The sequence below is a fragment of the Arabidopsis lyrata genome (assembly GCF_000004255.2).
Source record: "Arabidopsis lyrata subsp. lyrata unplaced genomic scaffold ARALYscaffold_1, whole genome shotgun sequence".
Taxonomy (NCBI): Eukaryota; Viridiplantae; Streptophyta; class Magnoliopsida; order Brassicales; family Brassicaceae; genus Arabidopsis; species Arabidopsis lyrata.
In genome coordinates this window covers 25,251,739-25,268,954 of record NW_003302555.1, presented here as the reverse complement: position 1 = coordinate 25,268,954, position 17,216 = coordinate 25,251,739, and the positions used below count along the sequence as shown (strand labels likewise).

Genomic DNA, 17,216 nt, shown 5'->3' with positions numbered 1-17,216 from the left:
GTATTCGTAAAAACCGGAGCGTAACCGGGCCTTGTGGCCTAGTGGTAAAGAGGTCACAGCTGTGACTTCTGCCACCAGGGTTCGAGGCACGGCCACTGGCAGGTTTACATAGGGGAATTGCCAGCTTCGTGGGATTAGTCTTTGGGCCTAGGAAGCCTTTGGGAGACCCGCGGTTATTCAAAAAAAAAAAAACCGGAGCAAATAACAAATATATTTTTTTTAAAAGTCGGATATCCGCTTCGATCCGTATTTTTCGATATATATATAAAATATATATATATATATATATATATATATATATATATATTCATATGCATATCATAATATATTTTTTTTACTTGTATTTGTAAAGTTGTGAACTCAAATTTTTATCCTTCGGATCTGTGTTTGTGACACAATTTAATAGTTTTTATTAGTGAAGTGGAATTTATTAAAAAAAAAATCAATATCCTTTAAAAATAAGAAGTTGGAATCCTGCAACGATTTCCTTTTGTCAAATTTTATCTTTTTTTTTGTAGTTTTTACACGCGAGCGCTTAGCTTTTTAGAGTTTTAATAGGTGCAGAAGTATCGAACCGGATATCCGCAAATATCACAAAAAAATCCGGATATTCGATATTCCGAATATCCAGAAATTTTCGGATCAAAGCAAATCACAAAATCAAGTATTCGGTTGAAACGAATCGAATAATAAATATCCCAAATTTTCCGGATATCCGCTTCGTGTCCAGGCCTACAGACATTGAAAGTTGACCCGCTTCACTTGTTCCCACTTTTATAATATTTTCTTTTTGATTAAATCCAGCTTTTATAGGGTCTAAATGGTAACCGAGAAATCTAGCTGAATTGCTGAATCTGGCTGAATTTTTAGTGATTTTTAGCTGAATCTAGCTGAATTTTTATATTTTCAAATGGTAACCGCTGAATCTAGCTTAATGTTTTTGTGACTTTTGATAGAATCTATCAATATAATAAAGAATTTAACTGAAAAATATCGTCAAATAATTATAAATATTAATAAAATAATTAAGAAAATATCAAAATAAAATAGATAAAATTATCTAATGATCTAATTAATTGTTATACTAATTAATAAATACTAAATTATCTAAAATAAATACTAATATAAATAATATATTGGTTACTAAAATTGAGTTATTCTTCCATATTTAATTTTTAAACTATGAAATATGTAGATAATCAATGAAAAGCTTTGTAAAGTAATATTGATAATTTAATTTAAGAAATTAATATGGTAATATAATATAGATTATCTAATTGTTTATTTTATGTTGTTTTTGCGAAATTTTACAATATCTAAAAATTATTAAAATTATCCAAAAATGTCTATAGTTATCCGAATATGATATCGTCTCTTGTATATTGTGGTAGTGATATATTATGTATCTGAATTATTTATATATCGTATGTGTATAATCTGACTTATTTTAAAAATATAAATTTGATGTGTAATTTTTGATATCCAAAATATTTTAATTCGACTTATGTGCTCGTTATTATCTAAATTTTTACCAGATATAAACGTATCTACGTATCTGTTGGTGCTGAAAAAACAGTTGAATCTGGCTGAAATACTGAATTCAGCTGAATTTAGTTTTATGTAAATGGTGACTGCGAAATTGCTGAATCTAGCTGAATGTTTTTGTTATGTTACCATTTAAGGCCATAATCTCATCTTGTTATCAAACAATACGTCTGGCCTGTCTTTTTCATAAATTAAAGTAACTCAGAATAATTAATTCAAGTGGACCCCAAATTTAAAAGGAAAACCAAAACTTTTTTCTATGTATTTACGACTTTTGATGTTATCTATGTTTTTTTTTTTTTATATGTTTTTTATATGTTAAGTTGTTAACTAATCAACAATCTTAACTATATATCCTATGTATTGAATATATAAAAGTGAAAAATCTATAAATTTTTTTAGATTTTATTTTCTGTCAATGGAGTTCGATCACTTGTCATTTTACTACACCCCTTGCGCGGGAATATTGTTTTTTATTTTTTTTTGATAAAAAGATCGTTTTGAAAACAATTTTAATGAAATTCTAGTTGCCACGTTTAATATGTTTTGTCCCTATACTTTATTGAATCGTATAATCTTTGTTATAGAATTATCTACTTTTACATTAACATACAGAATTCTTCTTTGTTCTATGCAATTATATAAGTAATATATTCTTAATACATATTAAAAAAATGTTGGTGTTGCTATCTGAGCTGTAATAGTTGATTGCTCCAGATAAGAAAGAATAGACAAAAATCCTTATTTAAGAGGCCCACCACTCTGAAGATTTAGACAAGAAAAATAAATAAATTAGGTTACGCATATCATCATTATATACATATGCACAACACAAAGTTGACTTTACAATGTAATATTAAATGATTATTAAATGCAAGAAGAGAGGGAATTATCAAAGAAAACAAGTTCCTTTAAACGGGTCCCTCTATATATATAAACTTTAAACACCTAAAGATTTAACATAGATCGAGAAAAATCTCAAAACAACAAAACAATAGCTTAAAGCAGACATGAAGCAACAACGTTACTTGGTCGTCTTCATCGTCCTTTTCAGCTTTCTTCTGGTAAAAGCTTCTTCTTTAATCATATTAAAACCCTAATTAAGATCTGAATATAGATACATATATCTGAATGTTGTATATATTTCTTGGTACAGTTTGTGAATCTGAGTGAAGGAAGAACAGGAGGAGTTGCAGAAGAATATTGGAAGAAGATGATGAAGAATGAACCGTTGCCTGAACCAATCAAAGAGCTTCTCAACAATCCGTTTAGGACCGGCCAAGAGAGATTCATCCAGAATTTCGACACCAAATCTGTTGTCCTCATCTACCACAATCCTAATGAATAATATTAACGAAGCCTCTTATATATATGACTTTGTGTTTATGTATGGATCGATTTATACGTGCACGTATATGTTACTCCTTGAGTTGCTTGAGTTGTTGTGTTATACACGTATACTATATATGTTCTGTTTAGTGCAGAAATGTTAACCCTAGCTATAAGGGATTTTTCGTTTTTACCATTAATGTGAGTGAGTGAGTCTTTGTGTGGTGAAAATTAGACTTGCTTCACATTTTGTTTTGATAATATATATAAATAAATATACGGTGCCTTTCGTGTCTTGTTTCTTATAGTATTATTTTGTAAAATCAATTAATTATTTTAGCAAAAATAATAATAATAAATAATTATGTCCCTATGAAAAAAGATGATCAATATGAGTAAATCTCATCTCAACGAGATTTTTTTGTTTTTGTTTTTCAGATAACTTCTTTTTAAAAAAATTTATTTTCATCTCTATATAAATGAAAAATTAATAGAAAGTAAAACAAATTATTCAATAGATAGCTGTTAATTATATAAGGATTTTCTCAAATGATTTGTTCATTAGCTATTAACATATACAATAAAATCTAATGCTTTGAATACAATTTGATGAATATCAAATTCACTAACTTTTTGAAAAAATAATATATGCACCATCTCCAAATATAATGAATAACATTATGCATTCATAAAATATGTGTTATATCCATAGGCCGTTGTCGTCTTCAAATCTACGTTGGATCAATTATAAAATAAGTCATCCTTAAAGCTAGACAAAGTAAAGAAAAAAGAAGAACCAACGATGAGTTGGCCTAGTGGTTAAGCCCCTGGTTACCGATAATGTAGGGACCTTGGAGGTCACGGGTTCAATTACCGGCATTGAAGTAAAGTCCTATTATTGAATCTACTGAGAAGAGAGAGTATAAATATAAATCTATAATTATACCTGGATCAGAAACTCTTCCCTCCAGTTGTTGAGATCCTCGAATGATTTGGCGGAGTTGACATCATATACAAGAACACAGCAATCAGCACCACGATAAAATGCCACACCAAGACTCTGAAACCTTTCCTGACCAGCTGTGTCCCAGATCTGTAACAAACAAAGCAAGAACTTAGCTCCTATAGTCAAGTAAAGAGGGCATTCCATATAGTACTTGGGATAAATTCTTAATCCAGGACAGAGTCTGTGAACCCTTTTCGTACTTTGATCATGCCAAAGCAAACCCCGTAAGAATCACATCAGAAACAAGTATGAGCCAATTCAATATTGGAACGGCGCACAACAATCCGACAGAACTTAAGTTTGCATTAGTATAAGATAAGACTGCAGAGAAGTTAATAATTCAAAAGTTAAGCAGAGATCAGCCTGAAGCTCATAAACTATTCAACCGTTTTTCCAATATCAACTCTGCCACTAAGGATTCAAACTCATACCAATGCACTAAGCAAGCAAAATCTACAACAAGACAAAATAAAATTACTTCACTGATAAACTGTGCTGTTACAACAAACCTGTAAAGTGAAAAGCCGGTCTTCAAATTGCACTTCCTTAGTCAAGAAATCAGCCCCAATGGTTGCCTTATACTGGTTGCTGAACTTCTTATTCACATATCTAAAGGCATGGTGTTAAAGTGAAACAGAAACACAAACTCATCTAACTCGAAAGAGGACAGATTGTTGTTAGTCATAAAACAGAGACAAGAGAATCTATTCATATATATTATAAAAAAAAAAAACATTGCAATAACTTCCTCTTTACTCCATTCACAGAAAATTTAGGATACTGATTCATCAAAGAAGTCTTCCCAACCCTGCAAAATTCCCAATGAGTCTCTTAACTTCGATAAACACAACAATAAGACTTTTGGACTCATAGCTCAACAGCTTCACCAGGCATCACGACAAATAAATATATGATTCAGAACATATTCACTCTCACTCACCAAGAAACAAACTAAGCCGAAAACAATTCTTCCTTGATTGCGAACACTTGACCGAATGATTTCTTATAAAAGGTTGTTGCTTATAATAATAGCAGGATCAAACAAATCTTGAATATGATACAAGATTCAGTATTCAATTTCTCTCCAGTCAAAAATAGATAAGAACACCAAATCTGAATCATACTGAGAGAATTAGACATGAACTTAAAATAGCAGCTTGAGACTAATTTCAACTAATCCAATCTCTAATCATCACTTCACAATTCAATTCCATGTAATTACAGAACAATCAAAATCCAGAAGACCTAAGAGATCACACCAATCCAGATCGAATCCAATCAAAATTCGAACCCAGAAAAAGTATATACTTACTGATCGAAAAACACTAAATCAACATGTAGAAGCAGATACATACGGAGAGAGAGAGAGAGAGAGTCAGTCACCGGAAAACTTACCCGCTATCGCCGAGGATGATGACTTTGAGGAGAGTTCTTCTACGAGAAGGCATCGAGATCTGTACAAAGACAAAGAGAAGCTCTCTGCGATTTTCTGGGTTTTTGGAGAAGACGCTTTTTCTTTCTTTCTTTTTTTCTTTCTTCTCTGGACTTTAATCTCGTCGACCCCCTCTCCTCCAAACATTCTCTATTTAGCCCCCCTTATAAAAAACATATGTTTATTTGTTTTGTTTAATTCAGAAAAATAGTAAATGACCAAAAATATATTGACTTTTTCACATAATTACGGACCCAACTTAACTTTGGATCTATATCCATATTTGTTGGATCGGGTTTCGGATCTTTTAATTCCCCATTCTAAGGATCGAATCTCTAACCCTAATTGGCAAAAAAAAAAAAAAACTCTAACCCAATTTTTTTTCTCATTTCTCACATTTTTCCTTTTTCTCTCAAAGAAGAAGAACGACGACTCCAAACCAACAAAATACACAAATTTTGGCTCCAGCGAAAGAAAACCCCCTTTTCGATTTCATTGATAAAACGTAAATCGATTTCTTGTTGGAAGAAGAAGAAGACGACGATGGGAACAATGAGAAAAGCATTGTACAACGTAGGATTCTGGATCCGGGAAACTGGTCAAGCACTTGATCGGCTTGGTTGTCGCCTCCAAGGCAAAAAACACTTCCGAGAACATCGTATGTCTTTTGGGTTTTGTTTGTGAAACAGATGAATTTTCGGATTAGAATTTGTTGTAATTTTCGGATTGAATTTGTTCCAATTTGTAGTTATTTATGTAGAATTTGAGACTGTTTTTGAATGTTTGATATTGAATTTGTATTTGTTATTGCAGGTACTAATTACAATGGTTATTACGAGAGGAGGAGGATCTAGTTGTAGAAGTGAACCATATGCCTCTCTTAGAAGTGTCAAAAGACAAAAGCAATTAGATCCAAAGCATTCAGAGATAGCAGCTGTAGTGAGGTCTGATTGTGAGACCATGGCTGCTGGTTTTAACATGGATTATGGTGATTATAGAGGTGATGGAGAGGCTGTTTTGTATCCAAGGTTGTTGGTGATAGTAGAGGTGATGGAGAGACTGTTTTTGTACCCAAGGCTGTTTGGTTTCTAAAGTTTTTTATAAATCTAAGTGTTTATGTACAATTGTTCGGATGTGTTTTGGTTTCTAAGGTTATGTATGAAGCTAATTGTTTAGGTACAACTGGTACGATCAGGTACAACTATGTTTCTGGGTTTATGTTTTTTGGTTCAAAACCTATCTAATTATGTATGTATCTTTGAATCTAAATCTTAATATTTTTATGTATGAATCTATGTATTGAATATAATCTAAGAGTTTTGAACCAATAAAAAAAAATCTTAATTTTTCAACAAATCTGACAAATATGTAGGTTGTAAGGGCTTTTATTAAAAAAACAGTTAAATATCTGAAAAATATCTGAAAGAATCTAAGGATATCTAAAAATATCTAAAAAAATCTGACAAATAGCTTACCTGGCGCCGTTATTTTTGAAAAAAATAATTAAAAATAGCACAAATTTGTTCATAGTTGTACAGTTGTACCCGGTTGCACATTTTTGCTCATAGTTGTACAATATAGAGAATTTAGTAAATCTAGTTGTTATCAACTCTAGTTTAATTTTTCTGCGTGGAACCGATGGTATTGCCTCATAAAAATACCATTATTTTGTATCTGTGTATTTATATTTATCAAAATACAAGTATTTCAAAAATTTATAAAATTTTAGTTCAAAACTACAAAGTAACCATGAAAGTATAAGGTTGTTAGTGTATGAATGTGGGATTTTATGTAAGAATTTCATTATTTTAGAAAATTTTGAAATTTTTTGTCAAAAACTTGTTGTGTAGTTTCATTACCATCGTGTATGCATTTTTTTAGGTTTTTCAATTTGGTTTTAATTGTTCATATTATAAAATTGGCCAAGACAATAGACCTTAGTTGTACTTGTTGTACTTAGTTGTACCAAGACTGAACAACTTAATTTGCAAAGCTACGACAAAGCAATCAACCATAGTTGTACCTGCTAAAACATAGTTGTACAACACAGAACATATAAGTTTCATAAACAAAACCAATACAAACAATATCGTTTCTTAAACTATCCTAATAAATAGCACTCATAAAACTTAGTTGTACAACACATAACATATAAGTTTCATAAACAAAACCAATACAAACAATATCGTTTTTTAAATTATCCTAATAAATAGCACTCATAAATCAACCTTGGTCACCCGCATCGTCTCCATCAACGTCACCATCATTGGCATATAATTTCACAACTTTCGTAGCAGACCATCAACATAGTTGTACACATTTGTCCCAGTTGCACCAAACTTAGGGTTTTCGTAAATATTCTACTTAGTTGTACCTAATAGTTTCAGTTGTCCCAAATCTGCAATCCTAAAATATTTTAACAAATAACCCTATTCAAGCTACGAATTCAACTTTTCTCAATCATACTACACTAAGAAAACAAGTATACTTACCTTACAATATGGTGGGAATAGAAAAAGAAGAAGAAAAGAGATATGTCTTTGGAGATGCATAATCGTAAGCTTTAATGGTAAGCTTCAATGGTGGATGAAGAAGAAGAAGAAGAAAAAGAAAAGACGAGATAAGAATTTGGAGATGCTTAATTGAATCGTAAGAAGAAGAAGAATTCACTTTTAGTTTGGAGATGCTTGAATCGTAAGAAGAAGAAGATACAAATCTTTTAATGGTGGATGGAGAAGAAGAACGTTGGAGCTGCTGAAGAAGAACGTCGGAGCTGTTGAAGAAGAAGATCGGAGCTGCTGAAGATGAAGAAGAGGAAGAAGAAAAAGAAGAAGAAGAAGAAAAAGAAGAAGAAGAGAAGAGACGTAGGACGGATTTATGTCGTTAAAGGTGGGTTGATTTGATTGGTTGATTTGTTAGGTTTAGATTTTAATGAGAGAAGAGAGAGAATGTTTTTGATTGGTTGAATAAAGAATTTGTTGGTATTAAATTAAATGTAGAATTAAATAGATAAAAGGAAGGATAAGGGGTAAAATTGGTTTATGAAAAAATTGGGAAGGAGAGGGGGTAGTGAGAATAAAGAGGGGTTTTTCAAAGAATGATTCTCCCCAAAAGGGCCAATGAGATTAAAATCCGTATCTTTCAAACCATATTATTCTTTTAATAGAGAAAGCAAATCAGGTTAGGGGAGACTATATTCTTGTCTCTGATTTTTTAAGAAATATGTATATCCAACTATAATTAACCTTATACAGGATATTTCTATTATAAAAAAAATGTTGACCTTTATGTAAGGTAAAAAATCTTATGGTTTACTAAGAATTTATCTACAAATTTGATAAATCTTTTCGATTAATTTAAATAAATAATGTTATTTTATTTGATATTACTCTATTTATCAAGAAAATTACGGAACCGTACACATTTTATGTATGATCGTATTTGCTAATTCGTTCAATGATACGTTATTTTACCAAATATCGGGTTTAACGCATTAATAGTATTTCCGCCAGTCCGTACGAAAATACTTTTCTTTTATATACCATTTTACAACTATAGTTAATTACTAAATTTCTTCTCTAAGATTAGAATAACGACTTAGATAACCTAAAAAGATACAAAATATACGGAAATGTACGAAAAATTAAATATTAGATTTTATAAATAAGTAAGAAGTACAATTAACTATTAGAAAAAAATAAGAAATATATTATTTGACTACAAAACCTCTATGAAATAATTAATTTTGGTTGAATCAAATGATGTATATATATTTTATCAAATCGAAATTATACTATAGATAATAATATTTGTTATTAATGAAATTTAAATCAAATGTTTGACCGCGTAAATCTTATCTTAATCAATAAGAGCTGTAAACGAAAATAATAATAATGATTTAGGCTCCTCCATGTAAAGAAAATTAAGGAAAATGATACGAAAAAACAAATTTTAGGGATGGATGATGAATGATCGAAGGGTCATGGGTGATGAATGATGATGATCCAAGGGTCACAATGTCTCACAACAAAACGATGCCAAGCCTCTTTCTGAATCGGAGGGTTACGACTTTTGTATGTGTAATTAATTAGATACATGAACGAGAACAAACAAACTCTTTAGGAATGAATACAAATTCTTAAGGAAAAATGAGATTTACACCTTTTCACCATTTCAATGGATTCTCTTTATAAACCCTCTCTAATCACATAGATAACATCACACATCACCACACATATCGAAAACAAACAAAAAATCAGTAATGGCTTCTCCTTTGTATCCGTCTAACAATCCTTCATCTTCAATTGTGGTGACACGAGACGAGTTCAATGCTTTTCACACAATCGACAGAACCTTGTTCAGTCGTCTTGTCTTCCATCTAAACCGAGACGTGGACCAGTCGTTTCTAGCGATGTGTTTTCTCTTGTTGCTCGAGCAATCTGGTTACGCCCGTGACGTTATCGCCTATCTTGTCTCGTTGCCAGACGCTTTCGTTGACGCGGTGGCTAACGAGATCGGTGTGTGTATAAATTTGTTATACAACCTAGATTTCGCATCTACGTTCTTCGCTGCTAGCAATGATGATAATTCCATTATACCTTTGCTCTTAAGTATGACTGGAGGGAAGTTAACTCTCAGATTAATCAATCAAGACCGCGAAATTTTTCGTGTTGGAGTGTCAAAGAATTGGACCGATGTTGGCACTCGAGCTTTCACAGATTTATGCGAGAGAGCTCACATGATCAACAGGGAGAAACTTCTGGCTTTAGAGAGAGAGAAATTTATTGAGGACATGAAGAGGCTCAGGTTGAGTCTTCAACAAGAAAACCCTAACAGGTTGAGTGTTCAACAAGTAAAAATTGCGTCTCCTCCTCCTCCTCGTCCGGTTGAAGACGAAACAAACAAGTTCCATAAAGAGAAAGAGATAATGGAGGCAAAAGAGAAGGAAGCGGTGGTGGCGGCAGATGATCGGACGGTTTTCCTGACGTTTTCAAAAGGGTACCCGATTTCGGAAGCGGAAGTTAGGGTTTACTTTACGAGGAGGTTTGGGGAAGTGATAGAAGCGGTAGAGATGCAGGAAGTTGAAGCAAATGAGCAGCCGTTGTTTGCGAAGATGGTGTTGAAACTTCAGTGTGCGTCGATGATGGACCAGATTGTGAGTGCAAGGTCTAGAAACAAGTTCACCATCGATGGCAAACATGTTTGGGCTCGTAAGTACGTTCGCAAGATCCCTTACCCAGCTTCATCCTCTACTCATATTTGAGTGTCTCTGAACTTTTTATTTACATGTTGTTGATGTTGTTGTTTTTCAATAAAATTGTGCCGTCTATCTTATTATTGTGCTACACATTAATATATGTTTAAGTTGGCGATTAAAATTATTGTTTTCTTAGGTCTTTTGGGAGTACTTTTGTTCAAGGTTTTTTTTATTATAGTTAGTCAAGTAATCTTGTAGATATTGGCCAACATCCTCCATGCACACCGGCTCTCCGAATCTTTTTAGCTGAGATCATGTTAATTCGAATTTGTGTTAAATAATTAATTTAATTATAAAATCTAAATAGTCCTTTCAGTTTTAAAAAATGTACGTAAATTTATATGTTGTATATCAAATATGCCACACTTAGATAAAAATGATTACTATATTGTTGCCGATTTTGGAAATTTTGTTATTCTCGTGTGTCATTGTTAAATGACAATTGGCTATCCGGTCGGCCCCGGTAGAAACGCACCGAGGTGCTACATAGTAGACTGGTCCACCGTGTTAACGGTTATGTCTTCACAGGCTACCACTCTGCCTATCCCGAGTTTGGAATGCCTTCCGACTAAGTACCAGAGGATAGTCAGACCGTCTGCATTTCTGACTACCAGATAAACCAATTGGACCGAAAACCAACTGACATACTTCTCACAATAATGCATTGTTAAATTTATAGTAATAATAATTTTAAAACTAGACTTAATTTTAAAACGGGAAAGTATTACATCACACGTAACACAATAATTATTAGTAATATAATTACTAATAATTATTGTGTTACGTGTGATGTAATACTTTCCCGTATTAAATTAAGTCTAGTAGTAGAACTCAAATTTTGTTTTTGAACAAGTATCATTTTACATTTTCAATATGTAGATTAATATACTATCAAATCACTAATCAGGTTTTTTTCTTTCTTCATTGAATACATATCGGTTTGATGTTACCCTTTTCCTTCTTCTGATTTGGATTGAAAATGGATTCAGAAAGAGAAGAAACTATCATTGATATAGATTGAATGTCTTATTGTCAGGATACCTTAATTAGTATTCGTACTTTCGTCATAATAAACTGATTGTGACTAAATATTTATATATGGCGACTGCAAAAATCATAACAACATTCACAATTTACTGTAGTATATCAGATCGAGGGATAAAAAACTAAAAGTTATCGTAATGATCAATAGTATCTTGACATGACTACATTCATACTTAGATGAAAGTAAACTTGAAACATTATGATAGCTGTGGTATATGAAAAAACTATATATATATACTGTAAGCTACTTTTTTCTTATACGCATTTGAAGGAGATTTTGTATAAAGCAGTTGCTCATCTTCTTTCACCAAATATTTATTGAAGAAGATGATGATAGGATTGAGTTTTGGGGTAATTAAAAAAAAGATTTGGAAGCATTAGGAAGATTTTGTTTTATTTTTGAAAGATTCACCAAGATTAATTAGGAATATGTTTTCTTCTCATACTTATCATCGTACGATTTTCATGGAAAGGAAAAACACTTGAATGGCTGGTCAGTACGCTCTGGACCGGACTAGAGTTGAATCTGTCTGTTTTTTTCTACCATTCACATAATTGTATGATATACTCCAGACCACTCCACACCAATTTTGTGCCAACTCCAGACCAAAAAAAATATATGTTAGTATGCAGTGAACAGTAACTGCATACAAGGGGATGTGCCTTTAGTCAAGTGGTTAAGTCCACATGACTCCGTCTTCCCCACCGGAGTTCGACTCCACTAAGTCGCGTTACCCCGCGCAGTAGAGATTGACTATGGATCGGATCTTGTCGATCCAAAGATGTCAAAAAAAAAAAAGGTAACTACAAACAAAAATATAACTATCCTAATTAATTTCGGATGACAAAAAATAAATATAACTATCCATTTGCATACCAAAATCTGCTTTTAAAAATGAAGCGTACTGCAGTATGGAGTTTAGCATACTAATACACGGGTACGCATTGTTATGTTACAACCATTCAAAACCTTAATTTTGATTACGAAGCCACATTAATTATATGAGATATATAGCAAGTTCGATAGGAGAAGATGGCAGATATAGAAGAAAACAACACAGGACAATGATGCATGATTGAGTAAAAACGGCGTGAACGGTGAACCTCTATATGATTTAGGCTAAATCTTTGCTGCCAGTACATCATGTGACCCAAACTTTTTAAAAACGTATCAATTAATCGAAAGAGCATGAACTTGGAAAGAGGTAAATGAGAGATAACGGTTTTCTTTTTGTTCAAATGAGAAATAACATGTTTTTTTTTTTTTTTTTTTTTTTTTTTTTTTTGTCATCTGTAATTAAATATTACTCAAAAGAGCCATTCTTGTGGAATGTTGTTTACATAAGTGATATGAAGCGGTTCCGTACGAATTTTTCGTGCCAGATTATCCGCTTTTGCATTTGCACAACGAGAAATTAAAGATAAAGAGAAGGTAGAGAACTCTTCCTTGTCGCTCTGAAATTCCTCCAGATACACTGAGAAGGCCGGCCATTCGGTTGGGGAAATGAACCAAAGCTTTTTTTTTTTTCTTCCAATTGTTGCTTCCACATGCGCATATGTGAAACATATAACTAAACGAAAACGATGTGAGCTAATATGAACGGGTAAAATCAGTATTTATAAGAATAAAAAAAAGGCAATAGGAAGTCTAGAGTTTCCATTTAAAATTTTAATTTTTATCTTTTTAAAAGGAAATGAATTCATTATGAATAGCCTTGTAATCAACATTAAATTCTCAGATTTCATTGTCAACAAAACTTATTACCGTTGACCAACAAAGAAACTTATTACCACTAAACATGCTCTTAGGGCACCCGTTTTGTAAGCGGGAGGTCTTGAGTTCGACTCTCAACGAGAGCATTTTTTAAAACAATTTACATTTTACAAACAGAAAATCTATCTGTAACTGAAAATTGTCGTTGTGAATCTTTGTTTTTGCCTGGCTGTATAATTACCAAATATAGAAATAACAAAAATTATTCGAAAACTTTCTTAAAAATAGAATTTGAGGGTGAAAAATGGTTCCTTGTTCCTAGGAGAACAGGAACAGAGTTGGGTGTTTCTTGTTTCATCTCATATTGACACCACCGGAGAGAGATAATGGCGGAGGGGCAATCCCCGGAAAACTCACCGCCGGCTCCTCCTCCTCCTTCTCCTCCGTCACCTCCCTCTTCCAACGATCAACAAACAACATCTCCTCCTCCTTCGGACAATCAAGAAACAACATCTCCTCCTCCTCCATCTTCTCCTGACCTAGCTCCTCCACCTCAACAACAACAAGAATCACCACCTCCTCCTTCGCCGGATAATTCCTTCGATGGTTCTTCCTTGTCGCCTCCACCACCACTGTCTGACTCATCCTCCTCCTCACAATCACAATCTCCACCTCCTCCTTCACCCTCCCCGCCTCAGCACAGTGACAACAATGGCAACAAAGGAAACAACAACGAAAACAACAATGGAAATGATGGAAGCAACGGTGATGGAGGAAACAAGAACACTTCTCATACTCCTCCACCAGCGTCTAAGACTTCGGACCATAGCTCTCAGTCGCCACCAAAATCGCTGGCGCCACCTACAAGCAACGGTGGCTCGAATTCGTCAAGTAATGATGGTCTGAACATCGGTGCTGTTATAGGACTTGTGGCGGCAGCTGGGCTTTTGTTCATCGTCATGATCTTGTTATGTGTCTGTTGTTTTCGGAAGAAGAAGAAGAAATCAAAGCTTGACCAGATGCCGTACTACGGAAGCAATGCTTACGCCGCAGGCAAAAGTATGTACAAATAAAAACCATGAACCCTAATTAAAGCCCTATTAGTTTCTTATTACTCAAGAAAAAACATGAATTTTGTTTCTTGTCACCCAAGAATTAGATAAATCATATTCCTCTGCTCTTCTCTTTCAAACAGCATCTCATCTAACTATGTACAAAACCTTGAACCCTAACTAAACCCCGTAACATTAATTGAGCTTTAGTTTCACCTAGCTTCTTCTTAGCTAAGCCTTTTTCATACTTTTGTTTTTGGTTGGGATTCTTAGCTGGGGGTGATCAATACTACAACCAAAAAGTTGCAACACAACAACACTACAACCAAAATGATCACATTGTGAATCTGCCTCCACCTCCTGGATCAATAGGAACAAACTGTGTAAATTCACCGCCTCAACCACCACCTGCAGGAAATTGGCAGCCAATGCCCTCGCCACCAGCACCAGTGTCTGGAGGCGCAAATGTGATCCATAGCGGCGAAATGAGCTCAAATTTCTCATCAGGTCCATACGCTCCATCTCTACCACCGCCTCACCCTTCAGTGGCTATGGGATTTAACAACAGCACATTCACTTACGAGGAGCTTGCAGCCGCAACTCAAGGTTTCTCAAAAGATCGCTTGTTGGGACAAGGCGGGTTTGGATATGTTCACAAAGGAATATTGCCAAACGGTAAGGAGATCGCGGTGAAGAGCCTAAAAGCCGGAAGCGGGCAAGGTGAGAGAGAGTTCCAGGCAGAGGTTGAGATCATCAGCCGCGTTCATCATAGACATCTTGTGTCTCTTGTCGGATACTGCAGTAATGAGGGAGGACAGAGGTTGTTGGTCTATGAGTTTCTCCCTAATGACACACTTGAGTTCCACCTTCATGGTAATTAATGATGATTTTTCTTGTATTCTAGGGTAGGATTATGACCTATACAAAAACTAACACAAAAATATTCACAAAATCAATTGAATTATAGGGAAAAGTGGGACTGTGATGGATTGGCCAACGAGAATCAAGATTGCCTTAGGATCAGCAAAAGGTCTTGCTTATCTACATGAAGATTGTGAGTGATTTATCTCTTTTCATCTTTTCACTTTGTATAAAACCAAAGATATTTACATGTTTGTGTATGATAATTGATAATTGTGGTTAGGTCATCCAAAAATCATCCATAGAGACATTAAAGCTTCAAACATTCTCCTTGACCATAACTTCGAAGCCAAGGTATATGCTCTAGTTACCTAAATTCTGTTTCTTCTACTCTTTACTTGTCATTACAATTTTCTCTGTTAACAATATATTCTTTAAATTAATCTCCAGGTTGCAGATTTTGGTTTGGCCAAACTCTCTCAAGACAACTATACACATGTATCGACTCGTGTTATGGGAACATTCGGATACTTAGCTCCTGAATATGCATCAAGCGGGAAACTAACAGAGAAATCAGATGTTTTCTCTTTTGGAGTTATGCTTCTTGAGCTCATAACCGGACGCAGACCGGTTGATCTTAGTGGCGACATGGAAGACAGTTTAGTTGATTGGGTGAGTTATATGTAATACATTCATATATTTAATTAAACTCATACCAAAAACAAAAGAAAACAATTTTCATGCTTTAGATACATATATGGTTATTGGCAGGCGAGACCATTATGCATGAGCGCAGCTCAAGATGGAGAATATGGGGAATTGGTGGACCCATTCCTTGAGAACCAATACGAGCCTTATGAGATGGCACGCATGGTGGCTTGTGCTGCTGCAGCCGTAAGACATTCTGGTCGTCGCCGCCCAAAGATGAGTCAGGTAATAATAAGCGTGACGCATAACTTACTACTACTTTTAAATCAAAGTTTTCTTTCAAAAATTGGGCGGCTAAAATCAATTTATCGCCGAGCGCTTGACCAAAATCGGTCCAAACAAAAAGTGGTCAACTTAAAACCGATCAATTAATCTATTTAAGGTTCAAATTGTTTACACTACTCAACTTAGTAACTCCCACCTAAATATATATCCCCAAAAGTAAATTTCTACTGTTCCAAAAAAGAATTGAAATCCGGTCACAAACGGGTGCCAAATGACCATCTAGAAAGTGTAGGCGTTAGTTATTCATTGATCGTCCAATTCACGAGATTTTGGACATTTCTTACGGAGTACATATTAATCGTTTCTTTTCGCATTTTTTCCTAGATTGTTAGGACGTTGGAGGGTGATGCCTCGCTGGATGACTTAGACGATAGTGTAAAACCGAGACAGAGTTCAAGCGGAGGTGAAGGCAGCTCAGACTATGAGATGGGCACATATGGTGCCGAGATGAGGAAGTTTCGGAAAGTGACATTGGACAGTCGGGATTACGGGGCAAGTAGCGAATACGGCGCCACAAGCGAGTATGGGCTTGACCCGTCCTCTTCAAGCAGCGAGGAGATGCACATTGGAGGAAGCACCCGCAAAACTACTACCACTAACCGTGGGATTTAAATTACATAAACCAATTTATTAAAACCGGTTAGATTATATTTTTCTTGAAAATGTGAATGTTGATGTAATTGTTTGTTAAACAAATTAAAGAGAAAAATATTATTTATGTATCCTATGCTAAATTGTGTCTCAACAGTCTACACTTAAGATAATAAAATGTTGTTTGTTACAAAATTATCCTTGACGACAAATACATTCTAAATATTACCATTTTAGTCTTGAAAAGTACAGGGTAATATTAGCAAATGGTCAAATTCTACACAAAAATTAAGAAACTAACGTTGGGTCAGTTTTCTTTCAAAACTAACTCTTTTTAATGTGGGGGTAGGGTATGATAAATACCAAATTATCTTTTTAAGTTATGGTAATTA

The 17,216-nt window shown here is 34.1% G+C and overlaps 4 protein-coding genes and 1 long non-coding RNA gene across 8 annotated transcripts; 4 read left to right on the top strand and 1 right to left on the bottom strand.

Moving 5' to 3' along the window:
* Positions 1-2,122: 2,122 nt before the first annotated feature.
* LOC9330229 (ras-related protein RABG3e) lies at positions 2,123-5,430 on the bottom strand. Of its 3 annotated transcripts, none has more exons than XM_021013546.1 (5): positions 5,276-5,430; positions 4,662-4,688; positions 4,390-4,489; positions 3,821-3,967; positions 2,123-2,307 (listed from the first exon to the last, which is right to left on the bottom strand). In XM_021013546.1, the coding sequence occupies exons 1-5, from the start codon at positions 5,326-5,328 to the stop codon at positions 2,287-2,289; spliced, it is 348 nt and encodes a 115-aa protein (XP_020869205.1). In that variant the 5' UTR covers positions 5,329-5,430; the 3' UTR covers positions 2,123-2,286. The 3 variants fall into 3 exon arrangements, with proteins under 3 accessions (XP_020869205.1, XP_020869206.1, XP_020869207.1); XM_021013547.1 differs by lacking the exon at positions 2,123-2,307 and adding an exon at positions 2,701-2,882 and having other exon boundaries at positions 5,276-5,429; XM_021013548.1 differs by lacking the exon at positions 2,123-2,307 and adding an exon at positions 3,480-3,605 and having other exon boundaries at positions 5,276-5,429.
* LOC9327552 lies at positions 2,389-3,171 on the top strand. Its single transcript, XM_002894122.2, has 2 exons — positions 2,389-2,609; positions 2,702-3,171. The coding sequence occupies exons 1-2, from the start codon at positions 2,556-2,558 to the stop codon at positions 2,891-2,893; spliced, it is 246 nt and encodes an 81-aa protein (XP_002894168.1). The 5' UTR covers positions 2,389-2,555; the 3' UTR covers positions 2,894-3,171.
* Positions 5,431-5,525: 95 nt separating the features above from the next.
* LOC9330228 lies at positions 5,526-6,621 on the top strand. The gene is made up of 2 exons (XR_002329449.1): positions 5,526-5,970; positions 6,126-6,621. It is a non-coding gene; the product is annotated as an uncharacterized LOC9330228 (long non-coding RNA).
* Positions 6,622-9,226: 2,605 nt separating this feature from the next.
* On the top strand, positions 9,227-10,952 carry LOC9330227. Its single transcript, XM_002894120.2, has one exon. It carries the CDS (start codon positions 9,574-9,576, stop codon positions 10,573-10,575), a length of 1,002 nt encoding a protein of 333 aa, XP_002894166.1. The 5' UTR covers positions 9,227-9,573; the 3' UTR covers positions 10,576-10,952.
* Positions 10,953-13,444: 2,492 nt separating this feature from the next.
* On the top strand, positions 13,445-16,967 carry LOC9327551 (proline-rich receptor-like protein kinase PERK7). Of its 2 annotated transcripts, none has more exons than XM_021015225.1 (7): positions 13,445-14,386; positions 14,794-15,252; positions 15,347-15,433; positions 15,524-15,594; positions 15,691-15,912; positions 16,012-16,173; positions 16,558-16,967. In XM_021015225.1, exons 1-7 carry the CDS (start codon positions 13,714-13,716, stop codon positions 16,843-16,845), a joined length of 1,962 nt encoding a protein of 653 aa, XP_020870884.1. In that variant the 5' UTR covers positions 13,445-13,713; the 3' UTR covers positions 16,846-16,967. The 2 variants fall into 2 exon arrangements, with proteins under 2 accessions (XP_020870884.1, XP_002894165.1); XM_002894119.2 differs by having other exon boundaries at positions 14,653-15,252.
* Positions 16,968-17,216: the final 249 nt, after the last annotated feature.